We start from the raw sequence: 16,535 nt of genomic DNA, 5'->3' as shown, positions 1-16,535 counted from the left end.
GAATATTTGAGAGTTGACAGCATACAGGCAGATAATGTAGCGCTGATGGTGGCAAGACTCAGATGCCTTAGGTTGCTGGTGTTCAAGTGGCAACGTTGCCATTAGGTTATGAAAAGTGAAGAGCCCAACCTTTTTTCAGACTTGGAGGCTAGAAAGCCATTTGCTTTTGTGAAGAGAGATAGATTATGGTAAGTCCCATGCGCAGCACCAGCATTAGTTTTGTTGTTGCTCTTGCTTTTGTTTTGCTTTTTTATTTTATTGTTTTGTTTAGAAGCTTTGACTCTTTTTAAATACTGGAGAAATCTTCGGCTGAGATTCATTATATGCCATAAAACAGTGGTTCTTAAACTGTAGTGTGCATAAAAATAGGTCAGAGCTGGTTAAAAAATCCATTTGATTCCTAGACCTCAGTAGACTTGCATGAGGCCTATCATTCAAAACAATCATGTTTTTTCCAAGCATCCTCTGTGAATCTTACGTAGTGAGTCCATAGGCTTCACTATGAAAACTTCTGCTATTGATTATTAAATAAATTGAATAAGTTGTTTTGCCTTAGGATACTGTAAAGTTAGTTGCTTCTTGGTACATCTGGCCAGCAAAGCTTAAAACAAATAGGATTTTGTCCTGTTTTAGTGATGCAACACAAGGTAGCTTACTGGCTATTTTCCCTTAGTGTGAGTGAATTTATAAGTTTCTTTACCTTATTTACATTAACAGTGTAGGGAAGGAGGAGAGCACTTGAGATGATTAGGTGATGGGATGGGAGACTGTAGGAACAGGGACTGAAGGCTTTCCCCATTGGACTGCCTTATCCAGAGAGCACACAATAATGCTAAGTTCTCACCAATGCTCAAGTAAATTTATGATTTATTTGTTCAGTCAATAGACAATAAGGACTATTAGTCAGGCACTGTGTCAGATCCTGGACACTTGAACATCAGATTCTTCTCAGAGACTATGCCATTGGGTAAGAGATACAACCCATAAGCAGGGAAAGTAGGTAAGAAGCTCTGTCTTCCATTCTGCAAAACTTAAACTCACCAATTCACCCCAGTCCACCTCAAATTCTGCATGTTTAGGACCCAGTGTGAGGAACATGCTACCCCTGTAGTGTCCCTGGAAAACACCAAAGCTGGGTGGAAACAATCACCCTGGACACTAAAATCAGAGGTTCCCACTCTGATTATGCAATTGAAGCAATGAGGAAGTTGACTTAATTCTAATGATTCTGTTCATTGAATTTCCATATTCTTATTCCCAAACACTTCTTGAGTTCTTTGAAACATGTCCTATAAACCCTCCAGCCTACTTTCCCAAATAGTATATTGGGATTCATCAATACTGTTGTGTTTTGGAGTAATAGCCCAACTAAGCTGTTTTCAAGTCCTTAAACTAGCTAACTGCTAGCAGAATCCAGTACATTCAAATAAATGGAAAGTCTGAATTTTACTATCTAGAGCATTCATTGTGGATCTGGAGAGTCTGCTAGAGCTCAGTGCTCAGTGCTGAAGAGAAGTTTCTTGGCTTTTTTTTTTTTTTTTTGAAAGAGAGAGAAAGAGAGAGAGAGAGAGAATGAGAATGAGAATCTTACACAAGCTCTATACTTAGCTCAGTCAGACACAGGGCTTGATCCCATGATGCTGGGATTATGACCTGAGCCAAAATCAAGAGTCAGATGCTCCACCTACTGAGCCATGCTGGTGCCCTGAAAGTTTCTTCTTCCTAATAAAACAGTGTGTATTAAAACAGTATTTTTAGATAAGACAATTTTATTTCCTTCATGCTTCTCTATTTTCCTTGATTTTCAAGAAATTAACAGCATTGTTTTATGTTCATTTGTAACAATGTTCTTAAGCCTAACTTTTCTGAACAATAATTTTCCTCTCCCTCTGCCTTTGTATTAAACTCTTATTTTATTGCTCCTGTGGTGAGAGTTTGGGGCTTTTTGTATTTTTGCATATTATCATAGGTCTCTCAGATCCCTTTTAGACATCTAAGAGTATAACTGGATATTAAAGTGGGATTCTACCTGATTCAGTTTCAACTCAAGCATAATATTATTGGCACTAAGATATCAAAGTGAGGGTAAGACCATTGCCCTCACCAATATGGCAAAATTTACAAAGGAATGAAGGTGAGCCCCTTTCCCCCACTACTCTTTGACACATTGGCTGGATTAAGGACCTAAAATGAGGCCAGAGTGGTAAAAAGGAGAGCTTGAGATACAATTTACAAAGAAAAACCTGGGGCCATGCTGTGAGTCCTCACCCACTCCATTTGCAGGAGGAATGGGATGCAATGAAACTTTCTAATGTTAAACCTGGTAGGAGGACTTCAAGGGAACCCCTAAAAGAGCTTTATTTCTTGCAATTGGGAGGTAACAGAGAACTAGTGCCTGACTTCCACCTGAAAAAGCAAAAGTTGACAGTGAGCTAGAGTTTGACCCCACCCAGTAAATCTGTCAGGAAGATAAAAACCAACTCCTTGGGCCTAGAGACAGGAGAATCTTGCTGCAGTCGTACTCTGAGTTTGTAGGCACAAAGTGTGTGTACTGGTCTCTTGTGGATAAATGTGGGACTCACAGGAGAGTCATGACCTGTAGAGTGACTTTGCCAGGGTCACAAATGACCCCCAAAATGGAGACGCATCCATTCAGATCAAGAAAAGTGTAGGTACCAAGGTATCCTTTATAACTTATACTTGAAGGTAATCCTCAGACTCCTTGCCCGTAAATCAATCAGGTTTTTTCTTTTTCTCTCTAATAAAAAAATATCCTCTCACCTCCACCAATGAAATTGCTTCTTTGAGATCAAACACAAAAAGACAGGAATTTCATCTCCAAGATAAACAGATATATTTAAGGAGTTAGTTTGCCCCCATCAAATGCACAAAAGTGCGTTGCTTTCCAGTCAACTGCTATCTTCAGGAGGCACTCAACCCATAGTGCTGTAACACACTCTAGGTCAGTTTTGATGGGCAAGAGTGAAGGTAAAAAACAGTATGAAAGGGGTTGGTGACGGCTTTGTTAGTGAGGATGGCTGATGTGGAGTTGAGGGGAGGGACAGAAGTCAGAATGTGAAACTGTCTGACTAACCCATCAAAAATTGGAACAGCTATAATCAAAAGCTGATTGCATCCAGCTCTCACTTTTGCCTAACACTAGCCAAACAGTGTTTCATTTGGGCAAGGATTTCTCTGATGCACCCTTAAGTTCTCAATATCACTGATGCTAAACTGATAATCCACGGATAAGTTAGCTACAGCCCACTTACCAACAGAACATTTATATAGGTTTCATGTATTTGAAGAAACAAGGAAATAGTATACGTTGAAAACAAAGGCTGAAATTACAACACCAGGAAAATTCAAAGATCGTCTGTTGGTAGCCTTCACTCTCCCTGCAGCTGCTGAGCTCATCCTTGCCCTGAGAAATCATTACCATGGGGGCTCTTCCTGGGAGTATGATAATTTCACTCTCTTGCCTACCTTGAATGTCCCAGGAATAAGGCAGGAGCAGAGAGAAGTCATTAAGGAGTGTTTTACAAATAGCCATGTGCTGGTTAACAGGCTCTCCACAAGGAAAATCCCTAATTTGTGTTTGCCAGTTCCCATGGTATAAATAGTCCCACCATGGCCAATTTCAAGAATGACTAATTAATAACCAGATTGCAAAATTTTGAAAATGTAACAATCAGCTATCATGAGCTTAGTGCTAGCTCACTCCAGCACTTCAGCACACTGCTGCTTATAACTCAACAACAATCAATACCAGTGGGCTTCTATAAATACGTGATATAATTTTAATTTCCTGAGAAGATATGCAAATACAAGAGAAACAAGGTATCCAGGTTTAGGCCATATAGCTACTCAGCAGATGTTTTTTTTTTTTGCCTCAGGCTTAGCCTGAGCAATTTTTTTTTGTAAACAATACAAATATTTTTAAATTAGCTTTATATGTAATAGTATTAATTAACAATGTAGCTTTTTACAAATATCCATAAATATTTTAAATTGGGTTATCATATAGTCATATTACATACCTTTCAACAAGAATCCACAAGCAGCTAATTAATTTAACAGAGTCTAAAATTTTAGCAGGCTGTTATTGAATTGAGTGCTATTCATTATTTTCAGAAGTTAACACATTTGACCAAGGCAGCAAGGGGATTTGTTTGAAGGAAGCCCTGAGCAATACCCTTGTGTTTCCTGCTATAAGCAGGGAAAGGAAAAGTTTGCTAAGAAAGGAGAGATGTGTTGTAGCTTTATTCTACCCACCTTGGGCTGAAAGGGAATGTATCTCCTGATAATTAAATCTGCTAAACTTTATAGACTATAACATGAAAGCTGAAATATCAACTCTTAAGCTAAGGCAGTACGAGACAGTGGGGAAGCCCACTGTTAATCTCTAGTTCTATGGGTTGAGGCAAATTACAGATGTTCTCTCTGCCTTTATATTCTCATTGTTTAAATTGTGCCAAAACACCTGCCCCGTTAGCTTCCTGGAGTTGCCCTGTGATCTATTGAAAGCACTTGGCAAAGTGTGAAGAGCCAGCTAAAAACAGGAAACTATTACATGACATAATACAGTACTGATGATACCAATTTCTGGGGGTTAATTTTTATGATTACTCTTTCTTTACCACTGACAACATGTAGACACAATAAACAAGTTCCCAGGAGCCCTCTGTGAAGGTTCAGAATGAGTCCTTTGACCAACTGGTTTTATAAAGCACTCTGCATCCTGAACATGATGAAATCCAGGGATGTTCCCAAGTAAAGTGCATCCATTCCATGCCACCTATGCCTCTGTCCCAATAGACGATAGTGTTCCCTATCATCTAACATCATCACATCTAAAGTGGGGTGTTGTTGGCATGTTTGTGGCCACCCTCCCAGTCTGACTACTTTTAATAGGAGGGCCTCAAAAGACAGGAGTATGGGAAGAATAAGGTGAAGCAGCCCAAGAATATGAGAACAAAGCCAGACCATTGCTCTGGATCTTTTGGCATACCAGTTAAGATTCCCAGGGATATAAGACAATTTTCTCACCGAAGGATTTAAGAATTAGACAAAGACTCTTTGAGAAGCTTCTGTCCTCGAGCCACCCATAGTCATTTATCGTGGATTAGTAAAGTGTTTTTGTCAACCCAATGTCGGCGGTAATCAAATGTCTCTGGCCTGTCTTCAGTTAAGCTTGAGAGATGAAAACTCACATGCAGACAAGAGTTCTGTTTATGCTGATTTGTGCACGCAGGCAAACTGTGTGTGTTGAAAATCTGCCTCCTTCAACCCACCCATCAGCCTCTCTGCATGTGCTAAAGATGATGAGGAGACCAAATTGAGTCTCTAGGAGATAAATTGGGGATTTGTTAGCAATAAGATCCCCCAGTAGGTATTATTTTTAAGAACCTGATGTTCATCGTTGAATTTCAAATGAAGCGTATCTCCAGCATCCAGTTCATAAGTCCCTCCTACATTTTGAATTGTAGAGTTGTTTGTTAGAGTTTGTATGACGTCTTTGTTTTTACATAGCCGCACCTCAAAGGGAGCTGGTTCCTTGTAGGTTGTATTTGGAGCTACTTGACCATAAATTAAATACAAGCCATTCCGAAGTATCTTCAGGTTCCAATCAGCTGTATTATTCACACAAGGAAGCTTAGGAGATGTCATATGCCATTTTGAAGGAAGTGGTCCTATAAGAAATTTACAAAAGAGAAAAAAGAGGGCATAGTTACTTCATTCCTTTCCTGACTATAGTTCTTTCCCACTTAACAAGTTGTTTCTTTACCTAGTCCACATTAGTTCTCTCCAACCACAATTTTAATATTTTAAATACCTACTCCTTGTTTAGAGATATTACAGATCCTAAGTGTATCTCTTGCTTGGGGAGTTCTAAAGAAATGGATTTGGAACAGAAAGATGTGTTAAGTTTTAGGTGGCATTTGTATCTCTTGTCAATCAGTATTTGTGAAAAGAAAGAAAGGAGGAGGAAGGGAGAGTAGAATCACACACCAGGATTGTGATAACCAATTGGCAGTCCAGGATGCATATTCATGCTTTGCTTTTTTTTTTTTTTAATGGTTGTTTATTTTGAGAGAGAGAGTGCACATGTGTGCACACGTGGGGAAGTGGCAGAGAGAGAGAATCCCAAGCACACTCTTCACTGTCAGCTCACAGCACAACGTGGGGCTCAGTCCCACGAACCATGAAATCATGACCTGAGCCAAAATCAGGAGTCCCAACACTCAGTCAACTGAGCCATCTGGGCACCCCACATATTCATGCTTTTCTATGTAAATACTATCATACTACGTATCACTTTATCAATGAGATCTTCCTCATCAATCTATATAAAAGAGTGCTCTCCTGTCATTCTCTCTCTTCATCCTGCTTTAGTTTTCTTCGCAGAAGGTATATCACCATCTAATGTATTATGAATTAAGTTCCTCAGTTGTTTATTGTCTATCTTATACCTGCTTGAAGATAACATCTTTGAAAATAAGTACTTCTCTATTTTGTTCATTGCTAAATCTTCACCTAAAAGAGTTCCTAGGGCCTAGTATGTGCTCAGTAAATATTTACTGATTGAATGATACATCCATGTTCCTGAATTAGGTGCATTGTGTCTAAATTATGGCTCTTCTCTTTAGTTTAGGGTATATACCCAAGATCTACTTAGGATATCATTATCCAACTCTTCAAAAACAGCTACTGGTAAATTCATTAGTTTATAAATGAAAATTATTTGTTTAAATGTAAGTATTCCTAGTTTAATATTGTCACGGGTGGAGGGTGGGGAAGAGTCTACACTAGATCACGTATTTTCATAGGTATAAGTAGAATTTACATATTTTCTTAATGTTAATTGTTTTAGCACAGTAGTTTGATTTCAGAGCCCCAGGATGTGTTTTGATCATTCAAAATACTTATTTGGCCTAGTCCCTAATTCTCCATAACTTATTTTTTATGAGGGCAAAGCCTTTATCTCATAATTAGAAAGACACCTTAATAAGAAAGCACCCTGGGAGAGATCACACATTGACTTAAATTCTTGTTTATATAAATGATTGCTATAAGGCTCTGAGGGCAGATTCTAAAGGAGAATAAAGGAGAGCTATTAGAACAAGAAGCAAAGCCTCTGTATCTCCAGTGAGTCCAAAGCCTAGTAAATTTCTTCCTGCTGTGTAGGACCGTGTAATATGCAATAGACAATAGGCAAGTCACTGCAAAAAGGTGCCCCTGGTTCTCTTGTTCTGTTACAGGGGCCACTAGCCCTGAGGGCACCTATTAGCAGCATGTGATATTCTTAACATTTTATCACATCAAGAAGGAATTTCAAACATATCGTTATTTCCTCTCCATTCACTAGAAAAACAAAAACAGGGGCGCCTAGGTGGCTCAGTCAGTTAAACATCCAGCTTCGCCTCCGGTCATGATCTCACAGTTCACAAGTTTGAGCCCCGCATCGGGCTCTGTGCTAACAGCTCAGAGTCTAGAGCCTGCTTTAGGGATACTGGGATCCCTTTAGGGATACAGGGATACTGTATCTCCCTCTCTCTCTGTCCTCCCCTCCCCCTCAAAAATAAATAAACATTAAAAAAAATAAAAACAAATTACAAAGGCAGAGACAAGTAGAGCTTCCCTAACTCTCCCAAACCAGGGAAGGCTGGCAATTTGAACTGTATAGGAAAACAAGGATTGCAGTTAACACTAGAAATGTTCTGCTCTCAGCCGAAAATATGTATTTGGCTTCAAATATCCAATTAATAATCCAAATGTACTTACTTTCAATTTTGTATGTAGGCTAAGAAATACCCTAAGGCTCAGTGTAACTATAAACTGTAATGTGTTTTCTTAGCAAATCCCAGGTCTCTATAAGGGAAAGTGGCTTGGAAGCTGAAAGGTGAGGAGAAGGGCACAAGGGGAGTGGCCATTTCCCTAGTTTCCATCCCTTCTCTGTACATTCAGAAACAAAAATGGCACCCTACACACACTCTACAAGGCACTGGCAATATGTGGTATGTGAGCAGAACTTTGAGTTTGTCACAGGGAAAAGTTATAGAAATATGAAACTTGTGCTTATTAAAACACAGAAATTTTTAGGAAAAAAAGTTTCTTAAAAAACCACAGAATTAAAAGTAGATTCCTGGATTTCATGTTTCTGGGCCTTAAGAGTGATGTACATTCCTGCCCAGAGATGTGGCCTTGAATGTCAGCTTTATCAAGGCATGGACTTGTCTGCCTAGTTAATCTCTGAAGTCTCAGCAACTAGACAACTGCTTGGCACTTGAAAAACAGCTATAAATCGTAGCTGAAAAATGAATAAAATAGAATACAGGCTTCCTTCTTGTATCAAATACTAAGAAAAGTAAAACAGAGATACACAAGACAGGTTACTCACCGAACTTAGCTACGCAGGGCTCACTGGCAGTCTGTACGGGAAGAAAAAGAGGAATTTGTCAGGATAATGACCATATCATGGCTTTACTTGTTGGTTTATTTAGAGCTTCAGATCCTAAAGCCAACTTCATTTCCCTAGCCATATAAAAAATCCTTTCCTCCACCTTGTCTCTCCTGTCCTCAGCTTCCCTTTGTAGATGGCCGGTTCTGTCCTTTCCCTTCCATTACCTAGCTGCCCTGTTGGGTCTTCTCAGCAAAAGTTGAGGTCTCATTCCATCCACCTAACCTATACCCACAGGACAACTATCTGCTCTTGGACTCTCCTCCTCTTGGGCTACAGAAATTGTCGGTAAACACTAGTCTTCACACTCCACTCACTGTACCAGGTGATCCATTGACATGGGAGAAGAAAATAATAAAATTCCTAGTTGTGTTTATTTTTATCTTTAATAAACCGTAGAAATATTCACAATGCAGATTTGTAAAACCACCTTCATTTAATATTCAGACAATCACACCATTTACGGTAACTGAGATACCATGAGGAGACTTCAGTTTCAAACTGTGGCAGCATACCACAGTTTACTTGCTACAAGAACCCATCAGTGTGATTAATTCTATAAATACTGGTATTTAAATGCTAAAGCCCTTAAAATACTCAAGAGCAAAATAAGGTATAACCACAAAAAAAATTTTTTTTGTACCACGTAAAGTTCATTGGTTTCCTTGTGGCAAAGTGCTTAAAAGGCCTTTTGAACTCAAAGATAATTGCACGTGTTTCTTTTGTGGGATTTCTCTGGCTGCTATGGTAGGAATAAAGCAAAGAGAGGCTAGGATAAAAGCAGTGAGGCCAGTTAAGAGATCATTGTAATCATCTAGGCAAGAAAGCATGGTGCCTCTGACCAAGGTGCTAGCTATCCTGACATGGATATGGGATGAGATAATGAGAAGAAAACAGATAACTCCAAGATACTGGGCATGAGTAACTGAAAAGATAAAGCTGCTAATCACTGGAATGAGCAAGATTTAAGAGAAAGAAACAAAGGAAGGATTCATGAGTTCATTTTTGGACACATCAAGTTTGTGATGCTTACCACATATCCAGGTAGGAGTGTCAGGTAGGCATTTGGACCTATGAGGATGGAATTTAAGGAGTTCTGATGATATAAATTCAGGAATCTTCAGCTTCTAGGTGATGCTTTAAGATGTGAGACTGTGTAAGATTGTCGAGGCAGTGAATATAGATAGAGAGGAACATTGGAGCACTGCAATGCTTGGAGGTCAGGGAATGAGGAAGAACCAGCAAAAGAGACTAAGAAGGAAAGACCAGTGAGTCAGAAGGGAAACCTGGAAAGTGTGATGTTGCAAACTAAGAGAAGAAAGTATTTTAGGGAGAAGTGATCAGCTGTATCAAATGCTGCTGATGGGCCAAGTGAGAAGAGGATAGGCAATTAACTGATGGATTTACCAACATAGTAGTCATTGGGGTTCTTGGCAAAAGTAGTTTCTGCAATGTGATGAGGACAGAAACTTAAAGTGGATTTAAGTCTAAATGAGAAAAGAGAAATTGAGAAGAATTTTCTTGTGAGGGAGAACAGAAAAATTGAGTGGAGCCTAGGTGGGGATGAGAGATTATTATTTTTTTCTTGTCTTTGGTTTTGTTTTAACATGAAGGAACTGACAACATGGTCATCTGTTGCCATTTGATGGGAATGTTCCAGTGAAGTGGCAAGAGGTAGAATGTAAGAGCTAGGAAATAATTGTTAGAGCAATGTCTTTGAGTAGGTAAGAGGGGACAGAATCTGGATCAGAGGTGGCCTTAGATAGGCACATGAACAGTTCATATGCAGTGCCATGAGGGAAGCACACTCTACATGGGAAAAAAATGCAGGTAAGTGGTAGGTACGATGGGAAGTTTTGGAACTTCCTTCCCGCCTACTTCAATTTTCTTATAGAACCAGGAGACAGGTTTTCAGGTTTTCAGGTGAGAGAGAGAAGGGGGAGGACATTGGTTGTTTAAAGAGAAGTCAAGGGCGCCTGGGTGGCGCAGTCGGTTAAGCGTCCGGCTTTAGCTCAGGTCACGATCTCGCAGTCCGTGAGTTCGAGCCTCGCGTCAGGCTCTGGGCTGATGGCTCAGAGCCTGGAGCCTGTTTCCGATTCTGTGTCTCCCTCTCTCTCTGCCCCTCCCCCGTTCATGTCTCTCTCTGTCCCAAAAATAAATAAAAACGTTGAAAAAAAAATAAAAAAAAAATAATAAAGAGAAGTCAAAGGAATGAAATAGTCCAGGTGAGGAGAGTGCGCAACTATAGGTTATGAGAGTCAAAATCATGAATCAAGGTAAATTAACTTAGAATATAACCTTCAAATTATTATGTCGCAAAGCATTTTAAACTAAGATTAAGAAAATAAAAGATGCATTTATCAAATTACTCTATTAAAGTATTGTTTCAATTACTTTAGAAATGTTTATGTTATATTAAGATATTAAATATAATATTTTGACAAAAGCAAAACAGTTTTGCACTGTGAAGAAACTAGATCAAGCATGTTATTCAGTTCATTCTTATGAGTTTCCATTTTGTGTATCTTTTTATTATACATAGTATTAGTATTTATATATAACATAATAAATTAGCATATATGTTGGGATTATATTCAAAAACATTTTGTTTCGTTGCTAAGGAGATGCAATCAAAAAGTTTTGATTCCTGGGGTGCCTGGGTGGCTCAATCGGTTAAGCCTCTGACTTCGGCTCAGGTCATGATCTCCTGGTTCATGAGTTCGAGTCCCATGTCGGGCTCTGTGCTGACAGCTCAGAGCCTGGAGCCTGCTTAGGATTCTGTGTCTCCCTCTCTCTCTGCCCCTCCCCCACTCACGCTGTGTCTCTCTCTCAAAAATAAGTAAACATCAAAAAAAAATTTTTTTTTAAAGTTTGGACTCCTACAATTATGTTTGCTCTTGCAATTATTCCATCCTCCTTTTGGTGTTTCTTAGAAAAAAAAAAAAATGCTGAGGGGCGCCTGGGTGGCTCAGTCGGTTAAGCGGCCGACTTCGGCTCAGGTCATGATCTCGCGGTTCGAGCCCCGCGTTGGGCTCTGCTGACAGCTCAGAGCCTGGAGCCTGTTTCAGATTCTGTGTCTCCCTCTCTCTGACCCTCCCCCATTCATGCTCTGTCTCTCTCTGTCTCAAAAATAAATAGACGTTAAAAAAAAATTTTTTTTAAAAAAAAGAAAAAAAATGCTGAAATCCAGCTTCTTTTGATCCATGATAGGCATGTGATAGGGATTCCCTTATCTTCAATTTTCTCATTTATAAAATGGAAACAATAGCACCTAGTTTACTGAGAGTGTTTATGGGTTTAAATATAATAATTGTCATGAAGGGCTTTGCCCAGACAGACCTGGTCCTGCTTATTAAATATTAGCTATTTTGATAATGATGCTGATTTTAATGAAAAATTGAACAAAATATTGAATTGCCTATATTCCCAGCTAGCATTGTCAGCAAGGGAACCACGTAACTTATAGTCCTTGCCTCTTAGGAAATTTATAATCTTTCTAGAAAGACAGGATTACACACATGAGGCAATTGGGTAGCAATCTAAATATAAATGAGTGCCAAAATATGTGGCACAGATCATATCTGTGGTGTCTACTGTCATGCATAATGAGTGTGTGGAGAAACCTAAGGCCACAGACAAATTAATTGCCAGAAACTGAAATCCTGGATACTCTACTTGGACCGCTTTAATGTCTACTCAGTACTACAGAAACCATCACTGATATTCCCTATTGCCACAAATGAAAATCTGTCTAATCACAAAAATCATCTATTTGGCAACAAGGTATAGTCTTTAGATGAAGAAACTAAATAGATGAGCAAGGAATATCCATTTTGTTAAAAGTCTTTTTAAATTTATCTTCCTTATAATGTCAATAATAAGGATGCAAATATTAATCACTACAATCTATTCAGAGCCTACTATGGGTCCAGCACTATACTGTCCCATTTATCCTTACTGCAAGTCTATGGGATAAGAAGTAGCATGCTCATTTGCAGATGAGGAAGTGTGTCTGAGAGGGATTAAGTAACACTAGCCCAAAGTCATGCTGCTGATAAGAAGCTATGCTGAGTTCCAAACAACCTGTCTGATTCAAAAGTCTCACCCCAGTACTCTGTGGGGTAGTTTCTATTTATAATTCTGGTTTAGAAGGGGTAAATATCCATTTATAAGAAGCATATGGGACTTTCCATTGAGTTAAATTCGTTTTTGCTTAGAAGGATCAATTGCTCTTGTAATCTCATTTTGATTTAAGCCCAGATTTAAATGCTTGGGTTCAAATGGCCAAAATAATAATTCTTTCTATAAACCAACCACAACCAGATTATCATTTGGAAATAGAATCTATTCTGCTTTTAAGTACAAGCGCAATTTCCCCTTTTGGAAACTTCCTTCATTTCATTGAAAGAAAGGGTGGGGGGAGAAAAAAAAAAGTTCTTCCAAGGAAACCTCTGTTGGTCTAAAAGGAGCAAATCTTCCTGTCTAACACTTTTTGGATTAGTGCCTAGAGAAGTTGGAAAGTGGGATTTTGTATATAAAAACTAGAGTGGAGACCAAAAATACACTCCAGGGTTCATGCGTATTGTGAAAAGGTGAAAGCAGCCACCTCATAATGAGTCATCATCTGCTAGCCACTCAGACCTTCTTTCCTAAGATACTTATTTGTGGTCAGTTGGGAAAGGGAAGCACAGGCAAGCGGAAAGTGGAATACTTGAGTTAAATATCATTGCACTGTCAGCCAGGCCATTGGCTTTTCCTATAGGAAATAAGCCTTTATGGCATCCAATCAGGACAATATCCTAAAAACCTTTTAAATTTTCCAAAATTTGAAATAAATTCTGGACTATTTCATTAGAGGCAGAACCTTTCATTGAGAAGATGCATGTTGTCTAGGATAGGGAATCAGAGCTTAAATACATGGGATTGGTCAAGTTCAGTTCTGGAAAGAGGTGTCCTAGGTGCTGCTGGCATTTTTACACTTCCTCTTAGTCTTTGCAAGAGCCAGCATTGGTTCTCCAGTTACATGCAGGAACGGATGACACCTATAACATATCCTATGTTTTTCAGGGTCCTCTGGCTAAAATTTGAGGCGGTTTCTAGAGGGATAAAGTGTTTCCAAAGTTAAGCTATTGCTATTCACACCCTTCCCCTTCTTCAGAAATAAAACACTCAGGATTCCTGACAGTTCTTTTCTTTCAGCTCATAGCTTCACTGCTCCAGAAAGTTCAGGCTTCTCCTTGATACATTTCTGGAGAAGGTAGGGATGTCATTAGAAAGCCTCTGTTGCATACCCTTGTGTACAGTTAGGGAATACAGATTAAAGGACTACTGTGTAAAAATTTGGCCAAAGCTACACTTGTCCTAACTAAATTAACAACAGCAAATACCATGTACTGCTTCCTCCTACATATTTTCTCAATTGCTTTCAAATATTTTAAATAGTAGAACCTTATCTCTGAAATCTTCACTGGCCAATCTCCTTAGAAAAATGTTTCCACTGGCACTAATTTCATATCCTAGCCCTTTCTTAGATAGGCATATACTACCTTATTCTCTCCAGGGCCCAGAATCTTCAGATATACCCAGAAATGGGTTAAATCCTAAATTAAATAAAGAATTTATTATTTTCTTTTTGGTCAGTGCTATGTAGTCAACAGTCAGTAAAACTGCTAAGAAGAACCTAATATATCTCCATTTCCTTTACTAGACCAACAACTTGGACTGGAGCTCAATGGGAAATTTCTGATAAACATCAGGGGCTTCCCAAACAGCAATGTGCTTTCTCCTTCCCCCATGAAACTTTTCCTGATCACCCTAGCCCAAAATCGTTGTCCCCTATTTTGAATTCCTAAAGCATTTATGTTCTATACTACCCTTAGGTAAATTATTAATCACTGTATTTTATAGCTAGAAGGGGCATTGTAATGAACAAATCCATTCTCCTGCCACCAATTTTCAGATGAAGAAACTGAGAACTGGAAAGATTAAATGTCTTTCTTAAATTCATAGAGTTAGGGAGGCTTAGAACCGGAATCCAGATCTTACTCCTAGTTCAGTGCCATTTCCTTCCATAAAGATGCACTGGCCACCTGTCACTTACCTTGTTCTGTCTTCCATTATCTTATGTCTTTCCCCTCATTAAGGCTATAGCTTGCATCCCATTCCTTGAAAGCAAACATATGTTTTTTCCTTTATTCCACCAAGAGGGTTTAGCAGAGTTCCAGAAAAGGAGAAAATATTCCAAGGCATCTGTCAATTGACTGATTTAATTGATTCTATCTAACTCAGTAATGCAGCTAACATTTAGCATTTTCTAAACCTTTCATTTCAAAATATTTAGGTAAACCTCAAAAGCCATATGACATGACAAAATTGAAATTCTGTTTACATTATCTATACCCACATGTCTCTTTCTTCCAACTAGCTCTAACAATACTGAATGGCAATAACTAGACTTGCAAAAAAAAAAAAAAAAAAAAGCAACCTTAGGTACTATTGTCTCCTTACCTTGAGTGGAAGAAAAGTAAGAATTAGTGTACTGAAGGAGCAGAGAAACAGCAAAATAACTATGGTTGAGTAGAGGAACCATTGCTTCCAGGGTGGTCTGTGTGTTCCTTGAGGGCCTGAATGGCTTACAGGCATGTCTTCCATGTGGCTCAAACTCATTCTGTGCAGGAATGAGAGCTCTGGAAAGCAGATATTCACAAGTGATGGGCCAGTGATGCAACTAGTCAGTTTTGTGGTATGGTAATTAGTAGTGGGTGTAAGAGGCGGGGTTTTCCTTCTGATTCTGTGTGCTGGAAAATGATACTTTTGGGCTAAGTGCTGACTCTCGTTTGGCACCAGACCAAATGCACTGAAAGGAACAGAAGGCTTAAAGCCAACACAGGCAGGATGAAAAAACCAACACAAGGAAATTCAGAGGAAAAAAATTCTTTCCTAAAGCAGGAGGAAGTACAGTGCTGTACAGCATTACAAATTATTTTCAGATAGGAAAATTACTTTTATAAGAAGAAATAAAGTTCAAGATCAAGTCCTATCATGTTCTAGATACTATGTATGTGTAAGGCAGGAGTTGGGGAGCTTGGGAGGCTAGGATATATTTGGAAAAAATAAAGAATTTTATCAATTTCTTACACATAAAATATGTTCATTTTGAAATAGTCTCTGGTAAACAACTGAAGTACTAGAATTTCTTTTTTTTTTTTTTGCAGTTAGCTAAAATATACTTTTATGTGACTTTTGTATTTTTTCAACTGTGACAAAGTAAACTCTTTTTTTTAAAGGCTCTTTGTATAACATAAGAAATCAGTTAGCATATCCCGAGACAAGTTCTACAAGCAGAACAAAGGTAGATTACAATTAGTTGTTTTGTAAGTGTGATTTTTGGAAAGCCCAGTGTTTATTTCAGCTTTGCACATGCTGTGAAATAATAGAGTATATCTGGAACCTTACACATTTAGAGACCATAATTATAGCAATGCTGCACTTCACTCCCTTATTTGAGTTGAAAACTAAAGCTAAGCAGAATCAGAGTCTATCAGTTTATTCTACAAATTTATCCCAGTTAGAAAACAATTAAGAATTAAAACAACGTAATGCCTTTAAAAAATATAAATACAACAAGCTCAGCTCTCTCAAATTTCATCATTTTAAAACCCTGAAAATTCATGGGGTGCCTGGGTGGCACAGTCGGTTAAGCGTCCGACTTCAGCCAGGTCATGATCTTGCGGTCCGTGAGTTCGAGCCCCGCGTCGGGCTCTGGGCTGATGGCTCAGAGCCTGGAGCCTGTTTCCGATTCTGTGTCTCCCTCTCTCTCTGCCCCTCGCCCGTTCATGCTCTGTCTCTCTCTGTCCCAAAAATAAATAAACGTTGAAAAAAAAAATAAAACCCTGAAAATTCAATGCTGCCATCAAAGTTATCATACAAAAAAATATTTTCCTACACCCTGTGATGCGAACTTACACTCTACTCCAAAATATTTGAGTTTCTGCCTGGCACCAGAAATGCTGATTACTATGAAACCTAGGAAGTCCCTGGTTCTCAGTAACTCAGTCTTTCCATCTGTTAAATG

At 38.8% G+C, this 16,535-nt stretch overlaps 1 protein-coding gene across 1 annotated transcript; it reads right to left on the bottom strand.

The window, feature by feature from the left end:
• Window positions 1-833: 833 nt before the first annotated feature.
• TNFSF18 (TNF superfamily member 18) lies at window positions 834-15,226 on the bottom strand. Its single transcript, XM_040451668.1, has 3 exons — window positions 14,969-15,226; window positions 8,402-8,432; window positions 834-5,693 (listed from the first exon to the last, which is right to left on the bottom strand). The coding sequence occupies exons 1-3, from the start codon at window positions 15,125-15,127 to the stop codon at window positions 5,347-5,349; spliced, it is 537 nt and encodes a 178-aa protein (XP_040307602.1). The 5' UTR covers window positions 15,128-15,226; the 3' UTR covers window positions 834-5,346.
• Between the last annotated feature and the right edge of the window lie 1,309 nt (window positions 15,227-16,535).

The sequence above is a fragment of the Herpailurus yagouaroundi genome, unplaced genomic scaffold (genome assembly GCF_014898765.1).
Source record: "Herpailurus yagouaroundi ecotype Mexico unplaced genomic scaffold, PumYag 205, whole genome shotgun sequence".
NCBI classification, from domain to species: Eukaryota; Metazoa; Chordata; class Mammalia; order Carnivora; family Felidae; genus Herpailurus; species Herpailurus yagouaroundi.
The sequence above is the reverse complement of the archived record's forward strand: the minus strand, read 5'-3'. Positions and strand labels throughout refer to the sequence as shown.